Genomic DNA, 14,918 nt, shown 5'->3' with positions numbered 1-14,918 from the left:
GCAGTATTGATCCTCCCACACAGTTGTTGCAGTATCGATTATACTGGGTATGTTTTTGACTGCCAATAGCTTGACTCTAAAAAGCCAATCTTACATCGTAGCAGTGTGAGCCCCACAGTGAGGCTTTTTGGCAAGCTGTCTTATAAATATTACCTAAAAGTCGCTTTAAAGCTGCATTAACAAATATTTCTGTATTGAAGAAATGATCAAATGACTAACTGTAATGTGAAAGGTGCTTCTCAGAGTAAATGGTCTGTACTTGTATAGCACCTTTCTAGTCATTTCGACTACTCAGAGCGCTTTTACACCCTCATTCACACATCATTCATTCAGGAGGAATCTACGTTGAGGTTATTCTTTCACGTACGTTCACACTGAAGCTGCTTCAGGAGCAAGTTGGGGTTCGGTGTCTTACCCAAGGACACTTCGACATGCTGAATCATAGCCATAGCCATAGAACTACCGACCTTCCAATTGAGGGCCAACCCACTCTACCTCTGAGCCACAGCTGCCCCCGACAAACCGATAAAGAATTATCACCAGACTCTGGAATTCCCCTCACACTACAGTGATACAGATGTTCTACAGCCCACGGCTGTACTGTTTTAGTTCAGTCTTGCTCTCAGTGTTGCAATTGTTGCAATGGGAAGTTGTTTTCAGTGAAAAAGCTTCCATAAATCCATTATATGACACCTTCCTAGGGTGGAGAAGGAGAGTGAGTGTTAGACTCGTATTCATGAGATAGTAGTAGTCTGGTGGGTGTGTAAATAAGCTAGTATTTGCTGAACGTATACTGATATTTATATATATACTGATATATATTTATTTTTGTAAACATTTTTCTTGCACCAAATTGGAGCAGCGCTAATTTCATTGTACCACAGTGACAATAAAGGCTATTCTATTCTATTCTATTCTATTCTATAAATAAAAGGATAACCTTATATACACACGATCAAATACGTCAATCTGATTTAATCACAGAAAATAACTACCAGTTATTTACTACTAGTTTCACACTAAAAGCTTGGAAGAAATACAACTTAAACTATAATTTCAAATTGTTGATCATCTTTGTGGTGTTTTACTTTGACGTTCAGTCTGGCAACGTGCTCGTCATAGTTTCTATTTTAAACAGTCAAGAGCGATTAACATATCAATCCTGTGTCCTTTCAGTCTAGGAAAATTTTCTCTAAGAAATATGCGTCAATCTCAACACCGGATGATGATAGCGTGATGGCACCCATTTCACAAAGCTCTGATTGGACTGGACTTTTTTTCCAGTTGTCAATGAGCACAGCACTAGAAGTATTTGCTACATCACTGAAAGAACTCATACACCAAGCCAAGGCTGATGGGTACACGGGACATAGATATACAACAGTAACTTCATTTCACAGAATTCACTGAAGCTTAAGTAAAAAAAAAATACTCCATTCATACTTCTCTACCCACGGAGAGCATTTGAAAATGTCATTGACTCAGCACAAATGTGTACATTTACCGTGGACTGTCAAAGCCCACAAATCAATCTGCTCATAATATTTGACAAATTAGGCAATGACCTTTCACAGATTCACTTTCCGATTTGATTGTAGTCTGGATAAGTTTCATTTCATCGGGTCTGTATTGAATCTGACAGCTTTATTCCTACAAATCCAATGCAGTAGTCAGACAATGGAACATTGCTGATAAAAAAAAAAAAACGCTACTTATTCACCTGTCAGCTGGTAATTCCTCTCTCCATAATCTGCATGTAGCTTCTCTGAGGACCCATCCCTCTGACGGTTTTAGCTGACCACGGAGAATCCTGCTGGATCACTCCACTCTCCTTCGCCAGTGAGCTGCTTCTTTGTTTTGTGGCCATAGGAAGCCACAGTAAGCAATAAATACTCTCAGATAACAGAGTGCAAAGTTATGGTTCACCAATAACTCAGCCTTTTATTGCTTTCTAAGGCGGAGTTGTATTTAGAGTTTCTTCCTGCACCCCATGCTCTGCAGTAGACTCCACATTCCCCTCCCAGTCAGCTCCTTATTAATTTATGCATTAACTTGGAACAGGTCCAGTTCGAAATTTCCGATGGCATCCACTCGTCGCTGCGAGCTCAAATGATACCACAGTAAGTAATTGGGTAGTGTTAGGAATACCATTAAAAACTATAAAGCGGCTGGCAGAAGCAGGTCAACAATCAATCACTCTCACTCTGCAACCATCATGCCCTCACCCATACAACATCACGTTTATTTCATTTCAGTTATTTTCTAAATAGGAATTTGTCTTTGTTCCCAGCCCATTGTTGACTGTTTAATGTTTTTGGACCCTCTGTAAAATACAAGACCTGTTCCTGGGGGTCAGCAGAGAGGATACGCAATTATAAGCTTAAGCATTCCCACTTAATTTTCAGATTCGTGTCGAGACTACAAGTCATAATTCAAATCTGAACACACAGACATTATATATTGTATATTACACATCCCTGAAATCAGCAGACTCAATCTTTCTGGTGATGGGATGACTGTAGGGATAAAAGTCAGACCACGTTTGTTTTCCTAAATTAGTATATGTAAAACAACAGGAGGGATGAAATCAAGGAATATTAACTTTTAGTATGTTTTTTTTTTTTTTTGACAGCACTAAAGCCGAGCTTGCCTCGTGGACATGGTCCCCAGGAACACTGGCGCTCTCCTATGCCAACTGATGTAGAGATACTGGAAAATCCAAACTGTTTCAAATTGTGGGCAAATTCAAAACTTCTCCTGAGGAAAAGTATGGAATTATAACCTGAGACATTCAGCGACAGTTTCAGAAACCTTTGAATAATATGAATGAAAAACATGCAAAACAGTCAAAGTTCTAGTTCTTAGATCTCCATTTTAGTTATTTTTGACAAATCCTGCAATTACTGGTGGTAACTAGTACCCTTAAATAATCTTAGTCATGCCTGAATTACATCTTCATCACATCTCTGTTATGGCCCATTAGTCATGACTTCGTCTTTAACCACATTAATAAACATTCTAATTGAATTAGAATTAGAAATAAAATGTCCCTAATACCTGTGATCGAAAGTTATCTTGCGCTCCACATGAAACTAGACTGGCTTTTGTAGTCTACATTTTAAATGCAGGCCTCGTTTCCTTTCATCCCCCGTCTCTTGTACACGGCAATGCAATTTGAAGAGACTTTCAAATTCAGACGTAGAAAAAGGCAATTACAGAATGCAAATACTGTACATTGAACTGCTATTGTTGAAAATTGCCATCCATAAATAATATCAAAAATAGTATTTGATGTAATTGATATCTTAAGGATTAAAGACCACCTTGGGAGGTGAAGTCAAATGTCTGTCCTATAATCATAGCAGTGCTAGGAGGCCAACGGTTGTACTGAACTGAGGTTCACATTAAAGGCCCCCTGTCATCTATACTATGCTGACAGGCCAAAGCAGATAAACATTGATCATGTTTACTCATGCCGTGTACATTAACCTGCAGGCAATGACACCCATTCAGATCAATGGTCCTGACTGCTCTGACTACAGATGCTACTTAAAGACAGTAACAACTCAATTCCTCTGATTTCCTCTCACTTTCAGTCCTGCCAAGCCTGCTCATTTGTCCTTGGATTTATTCCTCTAATAGGGGAGCCAGCATGCCTTCTGTCTCAGCTTGTACATGCACACTGCAGCCAAGGCCACGGTTGGCTCAACAGCCTGGCCTTGAATGACTTCCTGTGTGGGCTGGGTTGAATTCATGGTCAGGACTGGTATCATGAGGAGATGGATCAAATACCCACGGTAACTCAAAGTCTGACAGTTTGGCTTTGACCTTCCTGACTAAACGGCGTATCTTGGTGTATTTAAAACCAACAGCTGCAGCACATACATGAGCTGATCTATAGATTACTTTACGTGCAAGCATAGGTTGTCCGATTGAGTGCGCCTAACGACTGCACGGGCCTCGATTCAGCTGTCTGCGTTATGTGTGGAAAAAAGGGCTGCTTCCAGGCTCCCTGGGGACGGCACTTGATCATCTCATCATCACTGCGTTGAGACAAGGTCAAGGCCAGCGTGGTCGCAACTTACATTCCTGGACGATGTGCCGTACAACTTTCCTCCTTGAGAAGCCGTTCGTCTTTTGTATCATCATCCATCTAATTTTCTATCCTTCACTTTTAGTACCGTCGGTCTCCCCGAACACTGATATTCATATTATATACAAATTAATTACACATAAAATGCTGGCAATTGCTACAAAAGCACTTTGATGATAAAGAGGAAGGAGTAGGCTAAAAACAAAAGAGGGTCAATGTCAGTTCTGCATTGTTGTCTGTACTGATTAAGCCATAGCGGTGGTAAGGTGAGCCGCTCTGAACAAGTTGTTCTTTTTTCATCACAGTCTAGTCTAATAACCTTTAATCAAATGCAAATGATGAGAATGGGGAATCTTTAATTCAGAATAATGGGAACAAAGGGAGAGATGGGAGGAAACACAGGAGCTTATTAGTTACCACCATCGGTTTGCTCTCCAGGCAAGTCCTAAGGGGACTTCTTTTTATCTAGCATCGCCTTGGGCAACAGCTAACCAGCCCTAAAGCATCCGAACTGGAAGAAATTAAGCAAAATCAACGAGGCTTAATTCTCTTTGAGAAAGTTGACAAAGTCTGTTTTTCCTCTGTTACCACGGCGTCTTGGCTGGGGATGATGTTAGTGTAAATTCCTTTATAGGTCTATTTAACAATTAGCTGACCAGTGGTACTTCTGACAATGCCAATTTGAATAATTATTCTACGCTGGCAGCAAGATTCCTCTCGATCAATTCATCACAGTCCATCTGCTGTACGTACACCATAACGGATTTCAAAGTAAGCAGAAATGACGACATGACAGAGATCCGCCTGATCTTGTGAAATTTTTTTTTTCCATGTCCCAGCAGCCTCTCCACAGCATGCACTCTCTCTCCGCTACATTAAAACTCCTGATTCTACTTTATAACACTGCTCGGGGATGAATTCATCTATCTCTGGGGCGAGGCAGTGCCTTCAGCAGTTCTCAAAAACTTCACAGAAGTGGATTGTCTACCACGCGGCGCTCGGATTTATGCTTTTTATTTATGAAAAACATCCTTGGGTAACAGCAAAATTGATATATCCGATTAAAATTCATATATTCAGCCTTTTTGTTCCAATGATCAGAATAGGCAAGGTTTCTCTCAAACATGATTTACTTTAGGTAGGTGAGTGACCCAGTTTTGAACTTAAACAAGGTTGTTGTTTAGCTTTACATTCAGTGCATTAGCAAATGACACACTTGTGTGAGTGAGTGATGTTGTGGCTTTTATCAGCGAGACAAGTGTCCATGAATTTCTTTTCAATAATTGTGTCAAGTGCTATCTCTAAAAATGATTTATTACCTAAATATATATTCTGGCCAGGCATATCACTTCTTTAAAGCTATGGATGTTTCTCACAGACATGTGTGTTCTCACAGTAAACACATATATGAGAAGCCTCTCACATATAATCTGTAGCTACTGTTTGCATGTCTTAAATATTCTCTAAAAAAAAAAAAAAAACTGATCAGTGAAGGGGGGAGGATTAAATAAGTATACACTTTTACCTACTCCTTTTCGTGCTTGTAAATCAAGATGTTATGTGTTAATGGATGAAATTCCTTGTCCTTTTTTTTTCTTCTTTTCTTTTTTTTAAATTGTTCAATTGTTAATTGCTTTTTTTGACATGTACGAAATAAAAAAATGTAATCACTGTGCACTGTAGAGAAAATGGCAGTGTAGCAGTTACAAACCAAATGTATTTCCTGGCTTCAGCGAGGCTCTCTGGTCAACAGGAACTTCCTGTGCCAGTGAAAGTCAAGTATCATATTATAGATGAGAGCATCTATGTAAGCACCTGGTTTGACTGTTATCTGCCCATTAAATAGTCCATTATCAGTCGTTATCACGGCCACTAGAATGCTCCAGGTGGGCCCTACTGTACCTCTATAAGGTGCACATCAACTATTATTACCAACATATATACATATAGGTCCATTAGAGAGTATCAGCGAAAGGTGTACTGGAGCTTTGTCATCATTGTAACAATAATAAACAAATGGTTAACAGGTCACATTTGGGTTAGGTTTGGGCACCAACACTACATTGCTAGGATTAGGTAAATTACATAACCTGACTTCTGTAACTAATGGACTTGTTTTAACCCGAGCCATCATCTTTTCCTAAGCTTTACCATGTTGTAAAGAATAAGATAAACTCAACACTGATTCTTTGTTTCTCCTGGCCAATCACACCATCCAAACACCACAGGAAGCATGAAAATATAGGTACAGTATGTGAGAGTGAAGTGTGAAATGAGTATATGTGAGTGAAAACGTGGAAAGGAGACTGTATATATGTGAGAATCCAAGAATAACTTATAGCTTGCACGGCCCCTTTACAGTTATTTAAATTTACATAATTCATGTACATAATTTCTCTAAAACGTATCACAAAAAAAAAAAACAATGCTATGTAATCACCATGTACATTTCTCTGCACACTTGGAACGCTTATTATCAGTGAGTGTCCCCTTAATGTCTTTCTTAAGCCTTTCATGCCTTAGATGCATTAGCAGCTCCACACTTGACAGATCAGCCAGCTAATTGCAATTGTTTTCATCAATGATCCATCAAAAATACTTAATCTACAAGTTGCATAGTGGGTTAACTACTAATTAGAGGCAGCAAATAGCTGGCGATAAAGGAAAAATACTCGCTTGGAATCCTCAGACCCCTGTCTGTATCACACAAGCAGCACATGAAACCGCAGGTCGCCTCTGAAGCTCTCGACTTCCTCAGTATTCTACGAGCATCTCTGGAAACATCACACATGCAAACATAATCTGCTCCAGTGAAAGTGATAATAGGAAATGTATATATTTCTGTTACCATCACCAGCTGCGTGTTCTCTTGAAGACCGAGAGAAATCAGGCTAAATTAGACCGCAGAAGACGGATTATTAAGTAAATAAGCAGCCCAGATTGCTGATAAGTAAATATATTACAGTCCTTGGACACACACCTCTGACAGGTCTTGGTCAATTTTGATGCAGATGAAGACATTATTTTGAAAACCCTGTTTCCCAGGTATGTTTCAGTTTTGTTTTTTTTTTATTAGTGATAGGCATAAGGGGTGAATCTTTTGACAGAGGATGTGACAGGCTGATCCACGGTGAGGAGCGGTGATCCCTTATGAGCCTGACAGTTTGAGGTATTTGGGAATTTCGGCAGGTAAAACGTGGTGTTTTCCCTCTTTGAGCCTTCATTACGGAATGATTCATTTTGTATTCTTGAATCGTTGCGTCTCTCTCTTGATTATTATAGAGTTTGGTCTAGACCTGCTCTTTAAGGAAAGCGTCTTGAGATAACACTCGTTGTGAATTTGTCCTATATGAATAAAGGTTGATTGATCGAAGATTGAATTCATTTATCGATTCAAAAGAAACCGCAGAATAGTTTCAGTTTCATTAAATGCCTCTATGTGTGGCAAGAAAGTTTATTTTTGTTCCTCTGAATATGCATTGCCTAAGCTGTGATCATATTCTTTTTTCTTAAACAAGTAATGAAACGGTGCAAAAAGATCTGTCCCCTAGAGAAGTCTGGTCTCATGTGATTACAGAAATGAGATGTGAGAAAAACAAATAGTTTGCAATGTCCTGCAGAACATGAACCCAGCACACTCCCCTGTTTCGGGAGCTTTAGAATGCGTACTAACACTCTGCATTTCATATTTGTTTATTCTGGCTTCTTGTGCCCCAGGAAATGGTAATTGTTGTTTGTATATGCATGTTTGGGTATTTTGATCCATGATGATATTCACTCTCCTTCATCCAAGGACAATTACCAAACAGTACAGGAGATAACACTGTTTGCCAGCAGCAAAGGCATACTTTTCATTAAAAAGAAATAATGGGGAGATATTTTAAACACCTAAAGCGTTGCACAGACACAGTTGTTACTGATCCCCACCTGGAGCTGAGGCTTCCCTTTCCAGACTTAATACTGCTGCACTTTTTTCTTTTTGCAAACCTTCTAAATCAACCTCTTGAGATACATTCAAGGTTTTTCTTTGAACTGCACTATCTTTTAAAACCATGTCCACTATAAAAGGTCCTCAGCGGTTCAAAATTGTGAGTTTTGTAAGAAAGGATGAATGAGATTCTGATGGAATGATCTTATGTTCTGAAAATGATCAATACCGTCGACGACAGCCTTAAAGAAGTTATAGTATGAGTAGCAATTAGATGTTCTTGTTCTGTGTTAAGCATTTCTTTTGGTGCTGCACAGAAAACACAGGCCATAGAAAACAGACGGCACTCCAATGAACGGAGCGTGGAGTTGTGTTAAGAATTGATAGAAACTGTTATCTGTGGGATCTCTGCTACACCTAACCTTAACTTATAATAATAATATTATACTAATATAATAACATATAATTGCCTTATACTGTAAGTGTTTCAATAACGTTGTTGAAAAACAGTTATAAAGATGGTGATTAAGAATAAAAGAAGAAAAGGTGTACTGGAGCTTTGTCATCATTGTAACGATGATAAACGAATGGTTAACAGGTCACATTTGGGTTAGGTTTGGGCACCAAAACAACATTGCTAGGATACATAACTTGACTTCTGCCACTAATGGACTTATTTTAACCCGAGCCATCATCCTTTCCTAAGCTTTACCATGTAGTAAAAAATAAGATGAACTCAACACTGATTCTTTGTTTCTCCTGGGTGAAAGTCCTGTGTTTGAACCATCCAAACACCACAGGAAGCATGAAAATGTAGGTACAGTATGTGAGAGTGAAGTGTGAAATGAGTATATGGGAGTGAAAACGTGGAAAGGAGACTGTATATATGTGAGAATCCATGAATAACTTATAGCTTGCACGGCCCCTTTACAGTTATTTTGACCACTAACAGCTAAACACACAATCCCCTTCATGCTTACAGCTGGCCAAGATAGTAAACGGCGACCCTTTGGAAACTGTAATGGTGTGTAGAGTGGCATTAGAGCACCTCGGTTAGCTAGTGTAATCTTCATTCATTTAAAATCTGAAACTATATATTTTTAATTATTATTCATTGTTACTGTATCCATTGGTTTGTATGGGGGCAAATTTTCTATATAAGAAATGTTGAAAATACGGCGTTTGTTGCTGTAATTAGCACAACTTTTGGATCAGCTGATGTTACTGATATAAATGTGACTATGACTATGTTAGTGTTGGTTGGAATGTGGCTTCAAAACGTGCGTCGATGGAATATTTCACACAAATCTGGTTATTAAACTGCTGCATTCGGTCAGTTTCCATGACATGGGTATATTATTGTGTCACAAGATTTTAGTAAAATACAAATTACATACTTGGCTGAACAGTTGTATTTTAATTCAGTTGATTATATTTAGAAATCTTCCTGTCAAACAAAGCAAAAATCTGCTGTTTCCGTGGTTGCGGAAAAAAAAAAAAGGAACAGTTATAAAAGTTTAATAGAACTTATAAAATAACAGTTATAAAAAAAAAAAATACCTGAATTTTCATATTGATAAGTTAAGCATCAGTGCTTTTGCAATTTTCCACCACAGGAACATGAAGCTAATGTGCTGCTGTAACACACACAGTAAGCTAGCTGTCATCCAGTTTAGCCTTCCCAGGTTAACCTCAGCGTCAAGCGGTGACACTGTCGCCTCACAGTGAGATAAAACGACTGTTACTGCAAGCTGCCAGCTTTGCTGTAGTTTTAACGTGCAGAAAGACTGCAGCTTTAACCTTTAAGTGAGCAACTTGGCACAAAGATAACAATGTTTGTCCGGTTTGTTTTCTCTTATTATCTTGACAATAGCAGGCAAGAATGACTGGTGGTCCTCAAGCTGCTGTTCCAAGTCAGATGTGTGACACTCGCTGTTTCATTAGTGGGTGTCGCTGTTAGGGGGCGTACACATCTAAGACATCATCTCCACTCTTTTAGTCTCCATGCAAACACACGCTGACATTGTAACTCACAGGTACAACACGAGCTTTTGAGACGGGACTGCATTCAAACTGCATGGGGCCTGTAACTGCGGCGTCTTTAAGTGTCCGTTAATCACCAGCTACCTTCTGTCTAATTCTGATTCCTTCATGCTTCTCTGCACAGTCTCCAAACTGTCAGGCGAATGTGACTGTCTAGAGCCCTGGCGGAGGGGCACCTTTGCCTTGTTGTAGTATTTACAGTGGGAGAAGCCCACAGGCCTAATTGGCATGGTCAGTGATGAAGCATATGCACTTTCCAGTGGGAGCCCATCTGACAGGGCCACTCGCTGATGCCTGCCTGCACAGTCTCCATATGTGGCAGACAGAAGGGCCGGTGCACACACTGCCCTTCAACTAATGAAGCCAAGTCACTCGGCTTATACCTCAGCGTTTTAGAGGACTTGGAGGATGGCGATCCAGAATCTGGAGCCAGAGCGCCGCTACCTCCTCACCGCGTGCACACAGACAAAATATATACATACGCACACATGTACTCAAGTCAAAACTCAAAGCACAACTGCGCCCTCATCTTCACCCACACACACACACACACACACACACACACAACCTGAAGTGATACGGAGATTACAATTACCCATTACCCTCACCTTCACCCCCACCCCTTCTCTCTCTCTCTCTCTCACACACACACACACACACACACACACAAACTCACAGGGAAAGTGGTGTTTAGATGTGACAGGGGAGAGAAATAAGCAGAGCGGCTAAAAAGAAAGTGAGGGAATAAAGAGAAGCAGAGAAGCTGTGTGGTGCGAGTGTGAATTCAGCCTCCAGCTGGGCAGCTAAATGGACTTGGTCAGTCATTAGCATGCAAAGATCTAGTCCGGACATTTAAGGTTATTCATTCCCCAAGCCAGTCCTCCCCATGCTGAAAACACCCAGCTACTTCCTGAACTGCTTTTAATCAATGCCTTTTTACTATTAGTTGTTGTCCGGGTGGTTATTTTCCACAACACATCCTCAACAACACTCCAAAACCCTGCCAGCCACAGGTCGCCTGAGTGCACCGCACGTTTTGAGTGTTTTGGGGGCTGCAGATGTTAGTGCATACTTAATAAGCTTGATCACAGGAGCCCCAACCTCGCAATGTAATTCCACTACCCAAGGTGCATCTGTTCTGCTTGTACTCACAGGAACCCCATGCTGGTGGAACTGTTTCACAAAGTCACACAAGTCATACAGTGGGCTCAGCTGCTGCCTCAATAACAGGCAGTGGGTGTATCAAAGGCAGGCCGGGCCAAGGGCCATGAATAAGGCAATAAATATGAATTGTATGGACTCACGTTGTTTGTTTTACTATCTGCGTACGTCGCCCGCCTTGTACATACAGCGGTTTCCCCCCGACAGCAACGCTGGCGATAAGGAAACCAGCGCTTCCCATTATGCGAGTAGACATTTCTCCATTGGCAGCATCTCCTCTTTGCCCACGCCATATCACCTGACCAACGTGCCGCGGGTTACCCACAATGCATAGAGGTCATCAGACAACTGTCAAAATCACCACAAAACATCCCTGGGGATTTCCACACTGTTATCAACGTGAAACATAACTCATGAGCAAGAGAAGTAAGAACACTGCACAACTGTTAAAAAAGACTATATTAAACTGAAATGCATCATTGCCTGTGAAGATTTTCTTGCCTCCTCTGCTTCTTTGGAGTTTTATCCATTTCAAATACACCTCCAGTCACAAAGTAAATAGATGAGTTTCTGTGCTGCTTTACTTCTTTTATGCTTGGAGCGAAATGTGATGTTTCTGCCTCTGTTTTTCCCTGAAGACTTCGGCTGACCCACTTTTCCTTATCCTGTACACCTTGAGGGTGTTCACGGAATAAGGAATATTTACAGTGGAGTGTTTAGAATCCATGTGATATGATTAAGTAATGAGTTTGAAACAATTAGACCGGATCACGTTAAGCCATGCGGTGTACAGTACGCATGGCAGAATATTGTTAGGGCCGTCACAAGCTCAACCTGTGTGCGTGGTTGGAGATCCCCGGTGTTGAATTGAGTTATATTCTGGCAAAGATATTTGAAAACACTAAGATCTCTCATCTACAGTACATCTCATCACATCTACAGTAACTGGTGTCACAAAATCTAAACTAATCATTGTATTTCATGGTTTTTTTCAAACTCACAGTGTTTAAAAACCATAAAAAAATGTTACAGCTAACAATTAACCGAAACAAAAGCACCAACAAGTCAATGTAGTCCAATGTAGTTCTGATTGGCCACTGTGCCATAGGGGGCACATCCTTGTGCTCAGGCCATGGGTGCATGGGTGCCACAACCAGCCCTCAGCACTGATAACTCAAGAAACACAAGTCAAACTAATCTACAACAAACCCAAGTCAACTAAATGCGTGCGCTGCAAATAAAAGCTAATGTACGGCCAGCAATACAAAATACACTGAGTATGCTATATGAAGCAAATGCCATGTGTCATCATGTATCTCTTTGCTCTTGTATGTACACTGTGAGTGAATGTGCATATGGTGAAACATCAGCAAACTTCACGAGGGAAAAGTAAAGTATTAAATGAAGAAACTAATCACACCTAGCATTGACATGTGTCCGAAGTGATCTGATCACAAGCGGACAGCTGTGAGGATGTCAGGTTACATCTGGCATTAAAATGCATTTCCACATGCATCTCCAGTGACCTCCTGTGATCAGATCTCACTTCCTTGCTCTGTATGCAAATAAGTGCACAAACATTCATAAAAAAAAAAAAGTGTGAACATTCTATTCAAAATGTTTAAACATGGAAAAAAAAAAAAAACTCTTTAATGGTCTCTGTCTCAATTCAAACATATTTTAAAAGTCTGTTTGTCTTGGTGCTTAGTGCAACCACATCATGTTCCGCTATTATTATCTTATGTTTAACATCACACCAAATCATATCTATAATGTCAACTACTCTAATGGAGCGCAGAGCGAGCGAGTGTCACAGACATGCATGGTGTCAGATCCATGGGAAAAAAAAACAGTAAGGATTTAAAACTCACTCCTGCCAATTAGCGGCAAAAGCATCTGTAAATGCACATCAGGGCAAATATTCTATAGATTACTTCTGTTAGTGAGTTAAAACCACTGAATATCAGTGGTGGCGGAGGGACGTCCGAATGCGGTCACATGCAGCTCAGACCGCCTCTGAATGTGGTCCAAGTGATCGGATCTCGGACGCATTCACACCTGTGCTTAGAGCTGTCCACTTGGGATCGGATTACAGAAGGCTCGTGTCAATTCTGGGTCTCAACGAGTTGAGAGCCGGAGGTTTACCAACTCTTAAATCAGCCGTGTGACGGCAGGTGCAGCCATAGTTTAGCTTGGTGCACGAGGAACCTCTAGGGTGTCCTCTCAAAATTTATACAAAATGAGTTTTTAATTTTGATGCATCCAACTGACTTGTATCATTAGAATGTGGGTAGTATATGCAGTGTATGTATAACTATGCTGCTACCATAATGGACACGAGGGTCTCTCTCAGGTGATCGCTGTTTGACTGCTGCTCGTTTTCCTTCCTGTCAATTTTGCATTGATACTGTTTACCTTGCTCACCTGACATTTGATCAATAGGCCTCTGTACTGATTGCAATGCTTGTCTTGTTCTGCAGGTGATTTTGATGTTGACCAAACTATTTGACTTCAACCTCAACAGTGTGACCGAGAGTTCATTATGGAGGTAAGCTTATCACACTACACGAGCTCATGACATTTCTAGAAAAGCTTCTGACAGCTATGGGTTTTACACAGTAAATTGGTTGGAAGGGACTGTTGGACTCAGCTCTATATATTTCTGATGTTTTTTAATCATTTGGTGTGAGCTGCTCCCAGCACTGCTCTTACTTAGGAATAAAGGGTATCAATACTCACGAGGATCTCATAATGTGAATTAATGAAACCCGCAAAGCCTGAGAAAGAGGCAGCAGTCTAAAAAAGATCTCTCAAATGACAAGCCTGAATAGCCGTCTGTCCTCATTCAGTTTTAATGTCCGTGGGCACCAGAAACCCCTCACATGAAAGCCACTAATCAGCGTCACTGGAGCTACTAGTGTGTTATCCAGCAAATTACCTTGACCAGCCTTGAACATAGCATAGAATAGCTCGGAGCTTCAGCCTTGTTTCTGACTTGATGCTGATGTAACTTTGGTAGGTGCTGGGAAGGAACACAGCTATAATGAATGTTTAACCAAAAAGATCTGCAAAAGGAATTGTTATTCTGAAGTGGTTTTTTTTTTTATTATTATTGGTGCCTATGAAATGTACCACAGACGTGAACAGCTCGGTCTATTAAAAAACAAGCTTGGCCTCAAAAGGACGATCAAGGAAGAAGAATAATTGATCACATGAGAGGAAATTCAAAGAAATGAGGAAAGGACCGATCAGTGGTTTTTAAATCTGTTTTAAACCCAAAGTCTTCTCAAACTATATGAAAAAACATTACATGTTTTTATGACAACCATCTCCACAAATAATATGTAAACTGGCCATAGTTTTTGGCACATTTCATTTGATTTCTTTGCTGTAACAGCTCTTGCTGCACTTTAAATACCACTAAACCTCTGTGAAGATTTGCAGCTCTCTCTGATTTTGAAGTTTAAGGGTCAATTTCGAAAGCATTTATGTCGACTTTTGTGGGAGATCACTGAAAATGTGTATAACAGGCAATCTCCAAAAACATACACACTACACTACACACACACAAGACCATACAAAAATTGAAAAATTAAAAATTATAACAGCTACAATTCCAAAACTAACCAAAACTCCAAGAACAATTCTTTATTCATTTTCAGCTTTTGACTTTTAACTAACGATCGCAAAATC

General features: G+C 40.2%; 1 protein-coding gene across 1 annotated transcript in view; it reads left to right on the top strand.

Annotated features, from left to right (window-relative positions):
• Nucleotides 1-14,918, top strand: part of sorcs1 (sortilin-related VPS10 domain containing receptor 1) — a 138,152-nt gene that overhangs the window by 53,068 nt on the left and 70,166 nt on the right. Inside the window, exon 2 of the mRNA XM_070828542.1 lies at nucleotides 13,706-13,773. Within this exon, the coding sequence (XP_070684643.1) occupies nucleotides 13,706-13,773 (68 nt within the window). The remainder of the gene's footprint in view (nucleotides 1-13,705; nucleotides 13,774-14,918) is intronic.

This window comes from Pempheris klunzingeri, chromosome 3, assembly GCF_042242105.1.
Source record: "Pempheris klunzingeri isolate RE-2024b chromosome 3, fPemKlu1.hap1, whole genome shotgun sequence".
In the NCBI taxonomy this organism is placed as follows: Eukaryota; Metazoa; Chordata; class Actinopteri; order Acropomatiformes; family Pempheridae; genus Pempheris; species Pempheris klunzingeri.
The sequence above is the reverse complement of the archived record's forward strand: the minus strand, read 5'-3'. Positions and strand labels throughout refer to the sequence as shown.